Source organism: Scophthalmus maximus, chromosome 15 (genome assembly GCF_022379125.1).
Source record: "Scophthalmus maximus strain ysfricsl-2021 chromosome 15, ASM2237912v1, whole genome shotgun sequence".
Taxonomy (NCBI): Eukaryota; Metazoa; Chordata; class Actinopteri; order Pleuronectiformes; family Scophthalmidae; genus Scophthalmus; species Scophthalmus maximus.
This window is the reverse complement of record NC_061529.1, coordinates 20,716,579-20,735,193: the sequence shown is the minus strand read 5'-3', so window position 1 is coordinate 20,735,193 and position 18,615 is coordinate 20,716,579. Positions and strand designations below refer to the sequence as shown.

The window sequence follows — 18,615 nt, the reverse complement described above, 5'->3', positions numbered from 1 at the left end:
CATCGTCGTCTGCCCTCGGTCCTTTCTCTTCACCGATGGTAAGCGGTGTTTGTCCTCACTGTCAATTGCTTCGCTGTCAAGTGATAACGCCAGGCACAGATCCGAGTCCCGCTTTGTTTTTTCAGCGTGGAGTCCTCCATCTCCCATGACAAACAATGCCGTATGTGTCTCATGCGCTCTCATAAGACCATATCGACCGTTTGCTAAATTAGCGCCTCTAGCTGTTGAAGGAGGTACGCAGCCAAAGCTTTTCCCACGTGGTCTGTTTTGGCGGAGGACAGTCTCGGAATGTGACGGCTCTCTGTCAAGCTCGTACTCATTTTTGCAGACAACTGTGCACATCATTGATGTACAACATTAAAACCCGTTTGTTATGGTTCTACGCGTATCATGCTACAGGTAAACAAAATGGATAACCTTTAAGTACCTTTTTAAATAAACCTTTTTGTCCGTTTGGCTCCAACCCCCCCCTGCAAATTTCAAAAGGACAAATAGTATAGAGGCAGGAGGGATGGATGGATGTACTCCATGTGCATCAAACCATATAGGACTGATGCCCAAACTCAAAACGATTGTTGACAGTGGACATTTTCAGGCTTTGTCTTAAAATACCAATTACCTGCAAAAGGCAAACGTATCCCATAGTGTGTTTTTGAATGTTCTGGCAGCCATTTCCTTTATGTCTGCTGAGTGCTTCAATTAAAACCTGTGTATGGATATGTAAGTGATCTGTAGACACCACTTCAAAGGAGGGGCACTGAGCCTGAGCGTGTGTGAGTGTGTGTGTGTGTGTGTGTGTGTGAGTGTGTGTGTGTGTGTGTGCGTGTGTGTGTGTGTGTGTGTGCGCGCGCGAGGGCACTTACACCAGAGCCATCCTTCACAGTGTGTATTCCTCTGCTGCCTCACACAATGTAAATGATGTCTGGCCACTGTGTTTTATTGCTCATGGATGGAGGGTAAGCTAGACTTTCTGTGCCACCAGCTCTGATGGACTATATTGCACCCATAAACTTGGCACTGTAACACAATATGACCAGGTCCTGCCAAGATTCTCATAAAAATATCAGCGGGGGCATATTTAGCAAAATACTCCACTTTGTGCGAATTAGTCATGTGATTCGGAGTCAGTTTGTTTCCTCCATCATTGTTCCTCATATTTCTGTTTTGGTTCGCACTGAGGGCCCACAGTTGGAAAAAATAAATTTGAAAATAGATTTCCTCCAGCAGGTGGCAGGTTTTCTTCACTGGTTGCTGGAGGATGCTGTTCACTTCCAGAACACCACGAGTTCCTATCTCACATAAACTTGTACTTTCAGACCATATCCTTCACACACTGACACACTTGTCATTATATTAACGGTTCCTAACCTGGAGGTCAAGACCCCCCCCCCCCCCCCCCCCCCCCCCAAAGGATCCCCTTAAATCTGAGGGATCCAAGGTTGAGTGTGTGTGCGTGCGTGCGTGCGTGCGCGTGCGCATGTGTAGTTTTTTTCTTGGTTGAAATAAATTCTGATAGCCGTGATAACTAACATGCCTAAAATTCCAGCCCCTGAAACGTTTTACCTAAATATAAATTCACCTGTGGCAGACACAATGTTCCCCTTCAGCAAAGTCAGTTCCCACTTCTCAAGTCGACTTCTACAAACGTCTGCTTGTGTTGCACACGTCCACTGACTCATAGGCTGCATTCCACTATTTTTCTTAAGTTGACATTTTTCAAAAAATGAACCGTTATTGTTATTAGTTGTGTTCATAATTGCCAAAATGGATTTAATCGCAGCAAATGTGTTTAGCACCTGGTGCTTTTTTTGTTCGAACATCTTTAAGTGACAGTTCAGAACGGCCCCAGGGGAAGACCACATACTGTACATTTATTCGACTGGTAATTGTTTCTGAAAATCAAAAGTTCAGGTATTGAACTAAAGAAATGAAACATGGGCCGTGGGGATCAGTCAGTCCTCACACTCCCTCCGCAGCCGCTGACACTGATTTGTGAGGCCTATATCTGGTTCTTATTGTCATATATATAACTGCAGCACGAGGCCTAGAGGCTGCTGCACTTACATGCATGGGGCATCACACGCGATGTTACAAACAGGTTCCATTCAGTGTTTCACCGTTTACGTTAGAGGCAGTCTGAACATTTCATCCAGAGCAGGAGAGAGTTCATATACTGAAGGGGGAAATGTTGAGAAGTCACACGGAGACCGGCTGTTTGGCAGACGAACGTTCTTAGTCCACAAAGTTATCATCAATTGTCAAACATGCCACATAGTCAACGCGCGCGGTTAGTGATGCGCACAGTCTTGGCACTTTCATGAGCGCTTTCATGGCCTTTCTTTTAACAATTAAGCATAAGAATTGTATTGCCTCGTCTTTTGAACTTTCAAAACTAAACAATCTATATGGATTTGGATTTGGTTCCAATGAGCGTGTGCGCACCGCTCCATGTAACCACTAGGCCTACTGTCCAGCGTGCGCCGAGGAGCCCAATGAAACATCAGCACATAAGACTCTTTTCTTCTTCTTTTTTTTCCTTCTCACTGGCCGACGCCACATGGATCATATGGCAGCAAAGATGTTCTGTTGTGTTATGTTTTGTATATGGGTTGGCTGAGTGACGCGCCAGTAGGAGTCGGACTCTGCGCTGCAATAAAGAGGCGGCGGCAGCTGAGAGCGCATACCATTGGAGCGGAGAGGCGTCCCGACTTCACAGCTGCTGCACCACCACACCGCCGTGCCTGCTCTGCTCTGCTCAGCCCGGCTCGGCTCGGCTCGGCTCAGCTCGGCTCAACCTCCCCCTCGGAGCTCACGTCGGAGGGAAGACGCAGCAGCGGGAGGAACATGCCGCTGCTCCGACCGTCTCATTAACTCATCCTACGGCGGCAAAACAAGGCTGCTCATCGGGCCTCCGCGCGCTGCACCTCCGGCAGGACCTCCGTGCGCCAGAGGGAGAATTAAATATACAATTGATCGGGTAAGTCACTCCTTAATATTTTTATATTTGGGAAGAAAACGAAAAGAAATCCTTGCATCATCCTCACACTTGCTTTTTATATGGTTGTTTTTAATTCAGATTCAATTATATTAGGTGTCAAATTATGTGAATCAACATTAAAAGTTTTTTTTTTTAAATGATTATTTCAGCCCAAAAAACAGTTGGTGGACGTTAGAGGCGGTGTGCAACAGGTGGCGGCCACTTCTCTGAAATAAACGATTACGTTGAATCTGCGTTATTAGCGCCAATTCTTCTCACACGCGTTTAATTATATTTAATGATAAAATAGGATTTTTGAAACGAATGGCGAACGAGCAAAGAGCGCGCGCCGATGTCTGCGCTTAAACACCAAACCGTCTCCACTCAAACCACGGCGTCGCCTCGTCGTTCGCAAGCGAGTTGATTGAACCTTAAAAAGCAGAATCGGTTGTTTTTTTAATTTTTTTTTTTTTTTGGGGGGGGGGGGGGGGGTATTTTCTCTGACCGTGAGATCTCAAGTACAGCACGTGTTTACAAGCTGCAAAGACACACACTTGACATCACTTGTCCTCAGTCTGACACAACTCCTCTGTGTTTTGGCTCGTTCATCCTCGTCCAATGAGGAGTCGCAGCTCAGTGCGGTGTATGAAATAATACATCTAAACACAGATATGTCTATAGAGGCAGGGTGAACATCGCCGCAATCGACCGACGAACGAGAAAGAGCAGATCCCCTTTGGCACCTCCGCTCCGTGCGCGCCTCAGGGACATGGCACCCTTCGGGTTGCCACCTAATTAATGATGCTGGCGCGCCGCTTGACCAGGCCCCGGATCAAAAGCGTAAAATGCATATGCATCACAAGAGGCCGGGGGAGGCAGGTGTGTCCCGGGCGGGCGGGGTCAGAGGTCCTTTTCTCAACACCTCTGCTCATGGAGATCAGATGATGGCTGGGGTTGTCCTCCGCTTCACCAGACGAGCTGACAGTGAGGAGAGATGAAGACGGGGGTCGTTGGTATCCTGACCTTTCACTGAAATACAAGCAGCTGAAGTAGCTCACTTAACGGAAGTAATAATATAATAATAAATCTTTAATAAGTCAGGGACAGCTGTTTGACCTCCAGTGTTATTATGCATATAAACTGTGCATAAAACATTTTTGACGTGGCTAATCAGATGTGGCTTTATATGAGTGGTTGTTTAATCAGTAAATATGTATCATGTGTTGTCGGTTATCACGTTATGTAAATACAGTGAGCGCTGCTCCTTCATTAGCCTACAACTGTCAGAGGCTGTAGATGTTTAATGTTTCAGGCCTCGAGAAAAGCTGCGGTCAAAAGGCCCCAATTTTCCAACTGCACCCCTCCTGTTCGCAGATATGAATAAGTGTGAATATATATTGTGCGTCTAAATTAAATACTAACAGGCTGCGAGGTGCGGCTCTCTCTCTGTGTCTCGGCCCGAGGCACTCGTAATGTACGTGGTTGACTCGGTGTAAAATAAATAGGGGGAAGCAACAACTGAGCAAAAATCCGCAGTTGTTTACGTGAAAGTCAAATATGAAAAAATAATAACAATAATTAGGAACTGATGTTGCCACAAAGCTGAAGTTTGTCAACTTGGATTAAACATCACGCTTACACTTATAATCCTAAACTCACATTTATTTGTTCTTGTACTAAAGGTGTGAGTGCTTTATAATTTGATTGTTTCATCTGATATCCATCGTTACTAGTATGTAATTTATCGTTTTCTTATACTTATAAAAACATGGTCTCGGTTTAAACTAGTGGTTTCCACCTTGGGGGTCTTAAGGGCCGGTCGGCCCCAAGATGTTTAAAGAAAGAACAAAAGCCCATATCACAAACAGTTACCCCTGATAATTATTTTTTTCAGAATTTCTGTCATGTTTATTTCTTAAATTCTTTTCTTGTGAAAGACTGAACACTTTTATTTCCTCTACCTGTAAAAAATCTTTCATATCGAACTATCTGAGAGGGAGGGAGTCACCCCGGTTGACCTGCTCACAGCTCAGATCCACACGGCTCTAACTTTTGATTTCGAGAAGGGCAACAGTCAAAAAAGCCTTAAACCACTGGTTTCCACTGCGAAACAGTATTTCAATTTGTTCTTACCAGCACTGCAGGACTAACATGTTACTAAATAAACATTTGTTCATTCCATTGTGTTTTGGGTCAAATTAAAATGCTCCAAGCTACAAATTACTGAAATGAGATTGCACAATACCCAAGTGTCGATAAGGTCGCTAAAACACCCCAAAATGAAAAGCTAAACAAGAACCAAAGGTGCGGCACGTGTCGTCTGTGTTTTCCATAGTTCTGGTGTTCACCATTTATCATTTCTGGGTCTGGTGAGTGTACCACACCCGGCCTGATTACGTTGACACGGAGGTGAGAAGCAGCAGCTTCACTCTTCACAACATGAATGTCAGTCTGGGCCAGAGCAGAGGGCCACATGGCTGTGTGGATCTGGAGCTCCCTGGTATGCAGACTTCAAAGGGTTAAAGGTGAGGGGAGGCTCAGCAGCACACCACTTATCTCCTCTAATGACCTCCTAAGTAAAAGTCAATTACTTCTGCGTCATGATCAGAAAGGAACAGACCACAGGGGGCTGTTTGAGCTCCAGTGCTCCTCATTACAACGACTTCGCTGGAGTTTATTGGACGAGCCGCCTGGCCCCAGGCTCCAGGTTAAGGCCTTTTTCTAATTCTCTTATTTACAACTATTAATTACAGCATGTATAAAGCTGCAAAAACATAAACTCTACTCCCTGCGCCTGTTTTGTAATCAGACTCAGATGATCCTGCACTGCAGGACGACAATACAGCAACCCACCGCAAAGGCCTAATCACCACGCAGCGGCGAAACATTCACCTGGCTGACTTGAAGTCAGTTTATTGTCTTTGTTTAAAGCAGCGCTGTCCTCCGCTGTGCAGGTGGTGATGAAATCACCAAGTCGTTTAGTGAACTGCGGTCGCGATTGGATTTAGAATCCCACGCATTCTTCATAAACTTAAACAACTTCGCCCCTGGCAAAAATCGAATGCCCTTCCTTTCACTTCCGACTTCTCAAGTCGACCACAAACAACGTCTCATCAAGTTTATCCTGACACTCCACTTTCATTTTTAGTTTCAAAAAAGTAGTTAATTTCTATTATTACTAAAACAACCAGGGGTGCCGGTCTGAACAGCGTGTGATTGAACGCAGTGTTGGAAAGTTACATTTCCTTTTCGTAAAAAAAAAGAAGAAAAAAAAGGAAAAGAATCTTACCTGACAGTAAAATGGCTTTAACTTGTCACAACTCATGAGGCCACTATCGTAAATCACAGACCCTGTAACAAGCGAGTCGGAAAACAGAATACAAACATATCTGTGTTTTTCCAGGTTATGGTTACGGATGTGTTGCGCTGTAACTCCACGGTGAAACAAGCAATGGCGTCCACTCGTTGAAACAGCCGCACCATACTTGTAGAAATAGAAAAAAGACTGAATCAAAACAAAAGCTCTGACCTCAACATTTCAAGTGCATAAATTAAATGATGTATCCTATTGAGTTTATTACTGACACTTGCATGTGAAGAGCATTTTTGGGTCATGCCTACCACAGTAGTTCATGTGTTATCCTCAGCTAAAAAGAATATAGCTACATACCACCTTCAGTGGTGGAAGAAGTAAAAACTGTAATGCCACAGTGTGATTATTTTTTTCAAGCTATTCAAAAGCATCGGACATTAAAAGGGTTATTGTGCAGTAGAATCACACCAGTAGGGATGTATTATCAAATATCATGTTACTGGATTTACTGATGCATTAAGCAGCATTTTGATCCTGTTGGTGAAGGTAGATTTGAACTTTATATAACTTTTGGGTAATTTAATCTGAAACTATGTATCATGTATAATATTTGTCCCCCATATTTAGTAGTTTAAATTTGAAATCTATCGGTGAAGTACAGTGGTAGAAATAAAAAAGACATGCGATGAATGATGCCGTGAAGTAAAAACCGAGACGGCACTGAAATGCAACACCTGAGTAAAGGCGCCGTGTGAGTGTGCAGCAGCAGCAGCGGTGGATGAGTGCAGAGGTCTGCTGTGTGAGGTGACGAGGTGGGAGGAGTGGCCTGTGTCCATCAGCGTCTGCCTCAGACAAAGATACATTATTGTCTATTGTTATTTTGGATTATCAAACCTGATTTAACAGCTCACAGGTATTTCTCTGGCTGAACACTGTCATTCTGTGTCTCTGCCCTCAACAGCCCTGGGCATGTTATGTTACTGAGAACAGGAACCCCCCTCTCTCTCTCTCTCTCTCTCTCTCTCTCTCTCTCTCGTTCGCTCTCTCATTCACACTCACACACACACACACACACACACACACACACACACACACATATGCACAAAAACACACAAACACACACACTGACACACACTGACACACACTCACACACAATGCCTTTAGGTCTCTCTCCCTCACACACACACACACACGTTCTTCGTGTCAGTAATGGTTTGATCCCTAATCTCCATCTCCAATGTAAATACAATCCCTGTTCTGAAAAGACTATTAGCACCAACTTTAAAGGCTCTCGCTTGAATAAATGAATAAACAGACAAACCTGCAGAATGATTGGGTAATTATGAGAATACAATTTGCAGGTTGAGATAAACATTATTATTTTTCTTTCATTTTTCTAATTGGGGATTTTCTGACTGTCATGTGGGAAATTTAGGCATTACACAGCTGCGATTCAGCTCTAAGCCATAACCGTGCTCTCGTCCTCATGCCCACAGGTAGTCGCCATGCGCAAATATTTCACAAAAGAAGGTTTCTTGTGAAAAAAAAGTTCCTCTAACGTTTAAAGTTTGGATGCAACAGCGACGAGCGTTCACATGCACAGCCTCCGTAGGTCGACAATGAGCTTTATCAGCCAGACTGGATGTGTATTGACTCCTGATAGAAAGGAGTGTTGTTGTTGTATGGGGTGTGGGGGAGCACTGAGGTTGTGTGTGGATGGGGGTGGGGGAGTGGGTTACCCCACTAATCAACATATCAAACATGTTGATGGATTTCATCATGGGGTTAGCAAATATTCTGAATATCAACAATGATGCTATCATTAATAAAGTATTACTTATGTTGCAATGAATGTAGTTCCTCTTTAACTGTGTGCTGGTAAGATACAAAAATAAAAATATCTGCAGAAGTCTTAGTAATTAGGAATCAAAGTGTTAAGTGTTTAGAATTATGAGAGAAAAAAATGATCAGTTCGTTGGTACAACTGTTGGTGATTTTCGTCTTAACGAAAGAGATTGAGTTGGCCTCGAAATTCAAACATCTAGTGTCGCAACTTGCCTTGGAACTTTGAGTTTTCCTAACCTTTTCATTTTTGCGGTGTTGGTTTGATGGATGTGGGTCATCTTAGATCTCACAGGCCTTCTTCAAATAAGTGTCTTGTTATAGATATTCTAAGACATTGTCATTATAGAATATCGTTGAAACAAACCTGGCACAAAAGTTGCATATTTTCATCTGCTAATGTTTTTTCTGTCTCTAACAGAAGACCTGCTAGATTCTGCGTAGCAGCCATGGGCAGCAAGACTCTGCCAGCGCCTGTCCCCCTCCACCCGTCCCTCCAGCTGGCTAACTACTCCCTCCTCCAGAGCTCCACAGGCCTCCAGTTGCCAGCAGACCATTTTCACAGCATCTACAGCTTCAGCGCCCTACACGCCATTCATCTCCATCAGTGGACCCTTGGCTATCCGCCTCTGGCTCTGCCCCGCTGCACCATTTCCAAGTTGCCTGCCCAGTTCTCCTCCATGGCCTCCATCCCCATCTTCCCGCACCTGCTGCAGCCCAAGCAGGGCGCAGCGGGGCTGCTGCAGAGCTCCAAGAACAAGCCCCGCTTTGACTTTGCCAACCTGGCGGCAGCAGCCACCCAGGACGATCATCTGAAGGCAGAGGACCTGAGCATGACGGGTGCCGCTGCCGCAGCGCAGGCGTCGCCTCACCACGCTGCCTCAGTTGGCCTGGGCTGCCTCCTGGATGTGACCAAACTCTCCTCGCCAGAACGCAAGTCCAGCCGAGGCCGACTGCCCTCCAAGACCAAGAAAGAGTTTGTCTGCAAGTTCTGCGGCCGCCATTTTACCAAATCCTACAATCTTTTGATCCACGAGAGGACGCACACGGATGAGAGGCCATACACCTGTGATATCTGCCACAAGGCCTTCAGAAGACAGGACCACCTCCGGGACCACAGGTGAGAACCCAGACCCATCAAGTCAAATGAAACACAGAACAGAATGACAAGCATGCTCCCGCCACACTGCGATTGGCTATAGGTGGTACTGGATGAGATCACTGGGTGAGATCTCGAGCTCTCTCCTTCTGTGTTCTTACACCTACTTTTATCATGACGCATGTGAATGCAACACCATGGCTCCTGTCCAGGAGAAACTGTCTAAATGTGTGCTCCCCACATGTTTAATTAACTTCTCCTCACCTCTCTGGACTCAAATTTCCATCCACATTCCTCGAGCTAGAACTTTTGAAGCACACTGAAGACTTTAGCCGGAGCTCCACTGCATACTGAGCCTGACACATATTTTTTCAATCCTATTTTGCGTCACACTTAATAAACCACACCAGGAATACCCGTGTTTAGTAAAAAGCAATACTGTAAGTATCGGTTGAATATGCCGCCTTTCTATCCCAAAAAGTACAGCTTCACTAAGCTTTTCTAACACATCCCACTCACGATTTACATGATGTTGTGCCGTATTGCCGTTCTTGTCAAACATGTGAAACCATGTCTGCACGGGAGGCTTAGAGTGAGGAGCCGATTCAGTCCTCTGCCTGTGTGCGCGGAACAGTTCAGGCACAGCACAGAGTGTAGGTCATCTGCATTTCGGCACACAGTCGTTGCAGTGACATGGAAAATCGGAAGAAAACTACATTTCAAGCATGTGATACACATTTAGTGAAACGCGAGACATTCCGCAGGGTGTTAACAGCAGTATATACTTCTGTCAGACGCACAAGAGACGGGCGACTGAAAGACACTGCTGAAACACCTCCTGTGTAGACACGCTGCAAGGCATAATGGAGACAGGTTTAGTTGTTAAATAAGAACGGGATTCTGCCAAAGTAAATAGAATTCGACTTCATGCATTTGAATTCCCACATGCAGGATTTCACAAATGCTATGAATTGATTTGAGTGAGTGTGCTTTTCTTTTTTAAGGGTGTGACAGAGTTTGTGAGGAGTACATATTTTACATGTATGAGTTTGTATTTTTTTTTTTTTTTCTATTTAATGCTCTCGTTATGACGACAGCCACATGTTAGGTGTGTAGTGTGGGAGCAAGCGGGAGTCCGAGTCTTCTCTGTGTTTTGAGTATTTGGAACTGGACAAAATTGGGTGTTTTTTTTCATACTGACTTCAGGTGGTGATGGAAATATTAGAAATACTAATTGTCATTGATGAAACAAAAACGGGGCAGGGGAAGTTGGGATGTTATCTCAAAGTTGCAGGCATTAAAAGTCAAATTGTGTAAAGGTGGATTCTGACTGAAAGGGAAGAGCATTTTTGCTTTGCATAATTTTCTTTTTTCTGCCGCCCAGTGTTGATTCATCCCAAACAACCAGCAGCTGTACAGATGTTTGCTGTAGGCTAGAAAGAAATGGTGCACACCAGCTGTGTCCATGGGAATGGGTCTGTTCACAGAGCTCACCAGCAACTCCAGCTTTTTGTTTCAGTCTCACTCCCTTTCCTCTCATTTCTATATATTTACCAATCGGATTCATAAAGTCATTCCATTACAGCAAGAGTAACTGCTACAGTAAGCTGCTTGGTGAGCAACAGCAGGGTGCAGTGACTCTGCAGCTTCCTGAAGTGTTGTCGGCAGAGTGCGGTTGGTGCCACCGTGTCTGCACACAGACACAAGTGTGCTGTAGCCGGCGGCTACACAGAGGAGCCTATGAGCGGGGATTCAAAACTGATCGATGCGTTATAAAGAGGATTTTGTAAAGCCCCCCCCCCCCCCCCCCTCCTGAGGCACGCTCGCCTAGTGGAGTAAAAATGATAAAATCTGTGAAATCTGACAATTTAGATATTAATAGTAGCTGCTCTCTTGTGTTCCCGCTGCAGGTACATTCATTCCAAAGAAAAGCCCTTCAAATGTCAGGAGTGCGGGAAGGGCTTCTGTCAGTCCAGGACTCTGGCAGTCCACAAAACATTACACATGCAGGTCAAGGAACTGAAGCCGGCCAAGATCAAGTGATCGACTCTCCCTGCAGGGGAAGGACGGGGACACTGGAAAAACCATGACCAAAGACAACACCAGGCAAAGAAGAACCAAAGACTTTTTCTTTTTTCATTTCAGCAGTAGAAAGAGAGAGCCCTCTGTTTCTAATGTGAACACTCCTCAAGGACGAAATATATTTTTTTTACCAGACAATCCTTAAAGAAATAATACTGAAGTAAGCCTTAGTGGATAAGTGTATGCTTAGTTATCAAAGCCTGTGGATGTGTGGAATGTGAAATCGACCTGAAAAGAAGAAGAACAACAACAAGAGAACTATGTGCCTGCTCAGTGCAAATAATTTGCTCAGCTTATAATCCAAATACTTTATAAAAGGGACACAACTTTTATGTATTTTTTTATTATTTTTTTACAAACTTCAAACTGAGAATGATCAAAGCCATGTTAGTGTAGACACATTTCCATCCTTTTCAATATCACATTCCAATGATATTTTTGTACAGATGCATTATATCAAAATTGTATTTTTGCACTTTAACCTGATTATTGATTATTTACATATATCACTGGATTTCTTAAACTTATTTTCAAAATGAATAATCATTTCTAAATAAAATATTTTACTGTAACTGGTCGGCCTTTAGTCTGAGTTTTGTCTGACTGAAATGTTGTCATGTGAGGTATGAATCTGTGTGAAGTCCACACTTTTAAACTTTTTAAACGTATAGCATCAGTAGCGACCATGGTGATGGACCAGGTGCTTACTCTCCATTTACTCCAGAATCTAAATTCAGACATTTTCCACTTTTAAATGTGGAATAGTGAGGAAAGCAGCAGCCACATATGAACTAGTACAACAAGATGATGACGAGCTTATTGTAGTTTGTGCAAACTTGTACATGAGTAATTCTCAGCATCAGCATGCTGGCGTACTTACAATGCTAATGTTCGCATGTCGAGCTTTAGCAAGGTAAAATGTTCCCCGTGTTGGTTTAGCGTGTACGCAGACATTTCCCAGTTTGCACTCACTGCAGCCGAAGCTGATCGACATGTTGTTACGTTTGCAGGCATTTGGTCGTAACCCAAAGTGCCGGACATGATGTAATTCGGAACAGATCAAAAAGAATCAGGTGGAGAAATGGGGCTGGAAAGAAGACTATGAATATTCATAATATGCAAATAACATAGTCCGCGCGCCCCGTCCACCACAGCTGCTCGCGCTAGGTTGACCGGTGGAAGAATGTGCGCAACAAGATGGCTAGTGGCAACATCGGCGAGATTCTGCCATACATGTTTGAGCCTCAGTCAGACTCAGTTTGCTGACCCACATGCCGTCCTCTCGTGGATGCGCTGCCTCTGCTGCACTGGAAGTTTCCGGTTTCTTTGCCTCCGTTTGCATATTGGACAGCGATTGGTTTTCTATATTAGTGACGTACTCAATCTAGCTTGCCCAGGATTCGTTTGAATTTCAAATTGCAGAGAAGTGAAAACACCTTTATAGTGACAGAATTTGCTCAGATACAAGTCCCTATAGTGAATGTCAGACTGTCAAAGGACAGAAACAGAAGAAAAACACTTTTTTGAGTGGAGGGGGACTTCAAGACTCAAATTTCTGTATCACAAGTTCTCTGAAATTGTCTATTTAAATATGAGGCATTATCTAAAAAGAGCACACATTAACATTTATTTCCAGAACAGAAACCTGAATATTGGATGTAGCCATGTCAAAATGTTTTGTTTCATTTTGTTGACATATCAGAGCCAAGGGTTTTACAGAGTGGATTTTGCATATCTCTTTTTATGACTCCATAAATGAGAAAATACCATTTACTGCCTTTAAAAAAAGCCTTGTTTTAGCAATAAAGTTGTCTATAAATCAGGCTGCGAATGATATATTACCAAATCCCTCTGTAAAAACCTTCAGAATAAAGACAGAAATAAAACTGGAGAGTCTGGTGGATGTAAGTGATACTGAAGTGGAGATTTCTGGCTCAGAGTGTGAGAAAAAAACTAATTTCGAGAAAACAGCCTTTAAGGATTTGTATTGTAATTGAAATCTACAGACAACAACAGGCAAAGTGAAGTCAAATAAACACCCAAATGATCATTTGGGCTGTTTTCTTTTCACTGGTCTGTAATAAAGCATGTTATGGAAGCCAAATAGCCAAAAATGTCATAATTGACTCGTACATGAATAAACAATGTTTTTGCCTGGAGTATCTCGTCCGAAACGGGCTGCGTGTCAGGAACTGGACGTGTATCCCTCCCAAACAAACAACTTAGAGCCGTTTCAGTGCCTCAGTACAAGTGCTTAACATCCAGACCTTCACCATTTTATTTCAAAAAGTCTTTCACCCTTCCACTCCTGTCACACGGAAACCCAGCCGCATCTTCATGCCTACATCACAAGCTCTGATCAGGGTGTGGAGTCTGTAAAACTCAGATTTATGTGCAGAAGTGACACAGTTTAAAGTCAAAGAAATATTGAATCTCTTCATTAATGTTTATAATAGTCCGTTCTAACACCATGTCCCTTGTGCACTATATCTGCTTTTCTGCCATTGGGTTGTAGTGTGTCACCGTCTCCGCTGCATCGTGGCCTTGACAAATCCCCAATTGCAACAGAAAAAAAAAGTGTTGTCCATGGCAAGAAAACTTTTTTAATGGAGAAAAATAAAGAAATAATAAATCATTCCTTTTAAGGATGTTGATGTTACGAGACTCGACACCTGCCGGTGCTAAGTGAAGTTTCACACTGTCCAGTGTCAGACATTATCTCAAGTTACAGTGAAAACTACAGAGGAAACTAATGAGGGTCTGGTGTGGAAGGGATAGAGAAGGAGGAAATGAGGGAATGAATTCACTTTTTTTACCAAGCAGATCTGTCCACCTGTGTGTCTCTTTTACCTGAATGTCGATAAAAAAGAGGTTACGGTTTGGACAGATAATCTGTGCCCGGGTCAGAGGTTAGCACAGTTACCAGAGTCTTTTCTGGGTGGAGTGTGCATGTTCTCCCTCTGCCTAACTGTAACCCTTTCTCCAGTTGCTCTGGCTCTTTGTCCCACAGTCCAAAGACAGCTTAGGTTGGCCCGCAGATATGTAGCAGCTTTTCTTATTTTGTAAGAGCAACCAAACTAAATTTCGACTGCAATGTTGCCTCACTTCAATGTGCAGCGTGCATTGTATGACTGTTAAATCCATCTCTTTTTTTGATGATTAGAGATATTTGCATTTTGAATCACCAGTGCAATGCTGACTTTCTTCAGTGACTACAGTGATAGATAATAACAGTTTGCGATAATCTAAAGCATCTCATCTGTTTTTTTTACTCTCACAGGACAGGTGGACTTCAAGAAAAGGTTGTCTGAGTGAACAGATATGGCTTATCTTTGCCTACTAGTCATAGTGCGAGTGGAAATATAAACATTTAAAGTGTTTGTGTGTGTGTGTGTGTGTGCGCACGTTACATTTTTAGTGCACGATGCAGGAAAGAGGGCTCCTGGTCCAGGGGAAGGAGGAGAGCTGAGCGGATGGTCGGCCTGTTGTTCACCGTTTCTCTTATAGTCAGGAACTCATCAGTCTGTCGTCAACTCTCTGAGCAGCCAGGGACACACACACACACACACACACACAAACACACACACATCCACATACACACACAGCTGGGCAGCTTAAGATGGTGTACGTGACACACGGCTTGTCGAATTTGTGGCAGAAGGGACACCACTCCTGCTCCTTGGCCCCATGTCCTCGGACTGCTGGCAAGATTACAGTATGGAGACAGTGGGTAACAAAAGGCACCGCCACCAGACACTAGTAGAACAAATATGGTGTTTTCCGATGGGCTGCAGGATCCAAGGCGCCTGGTGGGCACCAGTGCTCACTTTCAAATGCATGACCATAGTCAGGGTCGGTTCATTTGTTGATCTTGTTGCTGTTTGTTCTTTTCAGGATAAGCTGAGCCACCCCCCCCCCCCCCCCCCCCCCACACACACACACACACACCCCACACACACACACACACACACTGTGTCACTGTACCAGGGATATAAAATTGTGAGCCTGACCACTTTCGAAAAGTGAATATAAAATATATAGTGATTCATTATGTTGCTCCATGATGTTTATGCCATTCAGATCCCATCACCCTTTGAACAATGTAAACTGTATTACTATTGTTATTAACAGTGAAAAGGATGGGTTCATTTTTTTCTTAACTTATACGAATTTTGCCTGGGCATTCCTCTTTCCATACATGCAGTGAAACGCGGAACTTTTCAACACATCACCCCGGAGGAGCTGCAAGTGTGTACACGATTGTCCGACTCCGCCAAAGTGGACATTAAGCGGACTTTACCCTGCCAGGCCCCTGGGGCCACATCTGTGTGATATCTGACTGAGCTGATGTGTGAATAGAGACGGTCATTTTCCAGAAATTTCACAGGATGCCCTGGCGCCACCCAGCCTGGCGTAGCCAGACTAATGGTGCGTTCACACCGGACGCGATGCCAATTTTGGAGCGAGTTTGGTCGCAAGCAAACAATTGTGCTTATTTGCGTCATTCGTGCGAATATTTGACCCCTCCAAATTCCTTCCACTTTCTCCGACAAACCTCATCTGAACAGAGACACACACACACACACACACACACACACACACACACACGTGTAAACATGAATTGTTGAAAGAAAAAAGTCAGACAGGAGTGCCGATGGCAAAGCCACACACAGCGGTTGTGCTAAATGGGGCTAACGAACTAGCCAGCTAGCGCCCAACTTCCTCGATCACTTTCTGCCGAGCCCTCTCCTTCTTCACCCGGTCACAATACAAATAGCGACCCGGTCGGTCTGCCTACACACAGCGACAGTGCTGATTCTCCTTTCCTCATAGGACGTCTGACTACAGTGACAGAGGGAGGATCTCAACACTCAGTGGCCATCGCCAGTATGTCGCTCAAGTCCAAATTTGAGTGTTTCGCATTGCGCTTCTCGCACCATTTGCGTCGCCCGCATCAGTGCCGCGAAATTCGTTTCTAGTCCCATCTTTGCATTGACTTTGTATGTAATTTTGTCGCACAAAAAATTTGCCTCGCATCCTATGTTAACGCACCGGTTAATTTTTCGATTTCCAAGAGGCATTACCAACGGGCACAGACGAATCATGTGACGTCTGTTTAGCGATGGAAAAATGTCAACAGACGAGAGCTTCAGAGAGGAGATGTCTGTGATGATGATTCCACAATGTCTATGAACGAGTGGTGCCATTTTTGTGGGAGAAATTTGAAGATACCGGGTACTTTTTGTCAAATGCTCTTTCGTCAGCGGCAGCCTTGGTTGTTTGCAATAGTCTGCGTCGTGGTATAAACCCCGCCCATTATCAGATAATCGGTTGTGATGGGACCGGCACGTTTTCTGCCTGGGGAAATCACTTAACTAGAGGGGATCTAGAGGGGATGCTCTGGCAGAGCAAATTTAAATGATCTTCCAGACTTTGTCTGGGTCCCAGGCTAGGCGCCGCCCCTTTCCTAAACCAAATGGAATATTTCCAGTAGGTGAGAACACAGTTTATGTGTGAAAACATCTGATGTTAACCAAATAATCTCCATTATCCAGTGTCTTTTTCTGTGTTTCCACAGACAGTGTGCAGAGCCATACCAGAAGCTAACAGTGATATAAAGAGGGAACAAAGTGTTAAAGAGAAGATGATATGCAAAGATTTCCACACGAGTCACTCAGATTGCTGAAGCTTCATATTAGCTTCGACTGAACTTCAACGTTGACAAGACTGTGAATTATTCATAGTGAAATCGTTTCATGAGACGTTGCATTCAGGGCTAATATGGGCAGCAGGAAAAACCAAAGTGACAAGCATCTTGTGCATATGGCCCCCCTGTACTATACTTCATCTTAAGCCTGTGTAAACTACACACACACACACACACACACGCAAAAACACACACACACACACACACACACACACACACACACACACACACACACACAATTCTACAATTGAGCACTTGTGGACAGTCTCTCATTGCAGACACTGTTGGCGTTGCTCTTAGTTGTACAAGTTTTACAAGTTGTACAACAAGAAGTTGTTGAAAAACAAGACCCAAGTAGATGTATAAGAAATGAAACATAAGTTTAAATCTTCGCCGTTACTTTCACATCCCATGACTAATTGCCTAGTAAAGCGGGTGTGATTTTTAGATTGTTTTGGAGAGGTAAAAAAAAGGAAAGCGTCAGTGCCACAGAGGAGACACACTCGTCTCTCACCCCTAACCACACCTCCACGGCTGCCTCATAGTGTGATGTGGGGAGGTTGAGAACTGGGATTGAAATGAGTTGCATTTTGTCGTTTTGTCGTTTTATAGTGGCAACGTGAGAAAATAACAGTTTATCTGATTATGTAAATGATGCGCTGAGCACACACACGGCTAGAGACAACCTGCCTCTTTGTGTATGTGTGAAAACTGATGCCAGGGGGGGTTGAGTGTTTTGAGGACTGGGTGTTGAGCACCTTCCGGGCCACAAGAGTGCAGGACACACTAACACGATAATGCATCATTATCCCCCTAAAATATTAAGCAGCACATGACAAAAAGCTGGTCAATTATGATATCATTAAATGTTTTATTTGATCCACCGTAATGATTGTGTTGATGCCATGTGTGAATGGTGTAAGAATGCATTAGTTGGCGACCTGTCCAGGGTGAACCCTGCCTCTCGCCCAAAGTCAGCTGGGATTGGCTCCAGCCCCCTGCCACCCTTAAAGGATAAAGCGGTACAGAACATGGATGGATGAATGTTTTCATTGTTTGTGTAGTTGGGCGAAAAGATGGGAAGGAGTGAGAAGGGTTAAGACTTTGTCATGTTGAAGTGCAGCTTCCAGGAATTTCTTGCAGATGAGTGAACTCTTGTATCAAACTTGCAAATATACCAGTAGAAACAGAAGCATCATTGGGGGGCACATACTGTATCTGGATATCTAACATTTTTATTACAACTATCTTAACAATATGTACTTCAAATTTCAGGTTAGGTACATGTATAAGGACTTGAGCTACATTTTGACAGCGTTTTGCTGAAGTGGACAGTAGAGTGTAAATCCCTGTTTTTAAACATGAAATGTAAATTGTTATACGCAGTTACATGCATTTGAGAAATAAAGGCATATTTTGCTTTGCAACATAGCAATAACTAGCTACAAGTAGTAGCCTCTCCTCAGTCTGGTTATTTAGCCATCTGGCTAGCTAGCTAGTCGTGACCCCAGGGTTCCCCAACTAGTTTTCCCCGAGGGTCAATTTGTTGGGGGTTAAACACGCACACACACCCACACACCTTTACATATCCGACT

General features: G+C 44.0%; 1 protein-coding gene across 1 annotated transcript; it reads left to right on the top strand.

The window, feature by feature from the left end:
• The first annotated feature begins 2,635 nt into the window (after positions 1-2,635).
• On the top strand, positions 2,636-11,885 carry osr1 (odd-skipped related transcription factor 1). The gene is made up of 3 exons (XM_035611318.2): positions 2,636-2,977; positions 8,554-9,252; positions 11,142-11,885. The coding sequence occupies exons 2-3, from the start codon at positions 8,582-8,584 to the stop codon at positions 11,272-11,274; spliced, it is 804 nt and encodes a 267-aa protein (XP_035467211.1). The 5' UTR covers positions 2,636-2,977; positions 8,554-8,581; the 3' UTR covers positions 11,275-11,885.
• The last annotated feature ends 6,730 nt before the right edge of the window (positions 11,886-18,615 follow it).

What these genes read in the sequence shown, in the direction of transcription:
- osr1 (XM_035611318.2), top strand. Translation starts at nt 8,582, where the DNA reads ATGGGCAGCAAGACTCTGCCAGCGCCTGTCCCCCTCCACCCGTCCCTC. An exon ending in GACCACCTCCGGGACCACAG is followed by an intron (nt 9,253 to 11,141) that starts GTGAGAACCCAG and finishes TTCCCGCTGCAG; the next exon opens with GTACATTCATTCCAAAGAAA.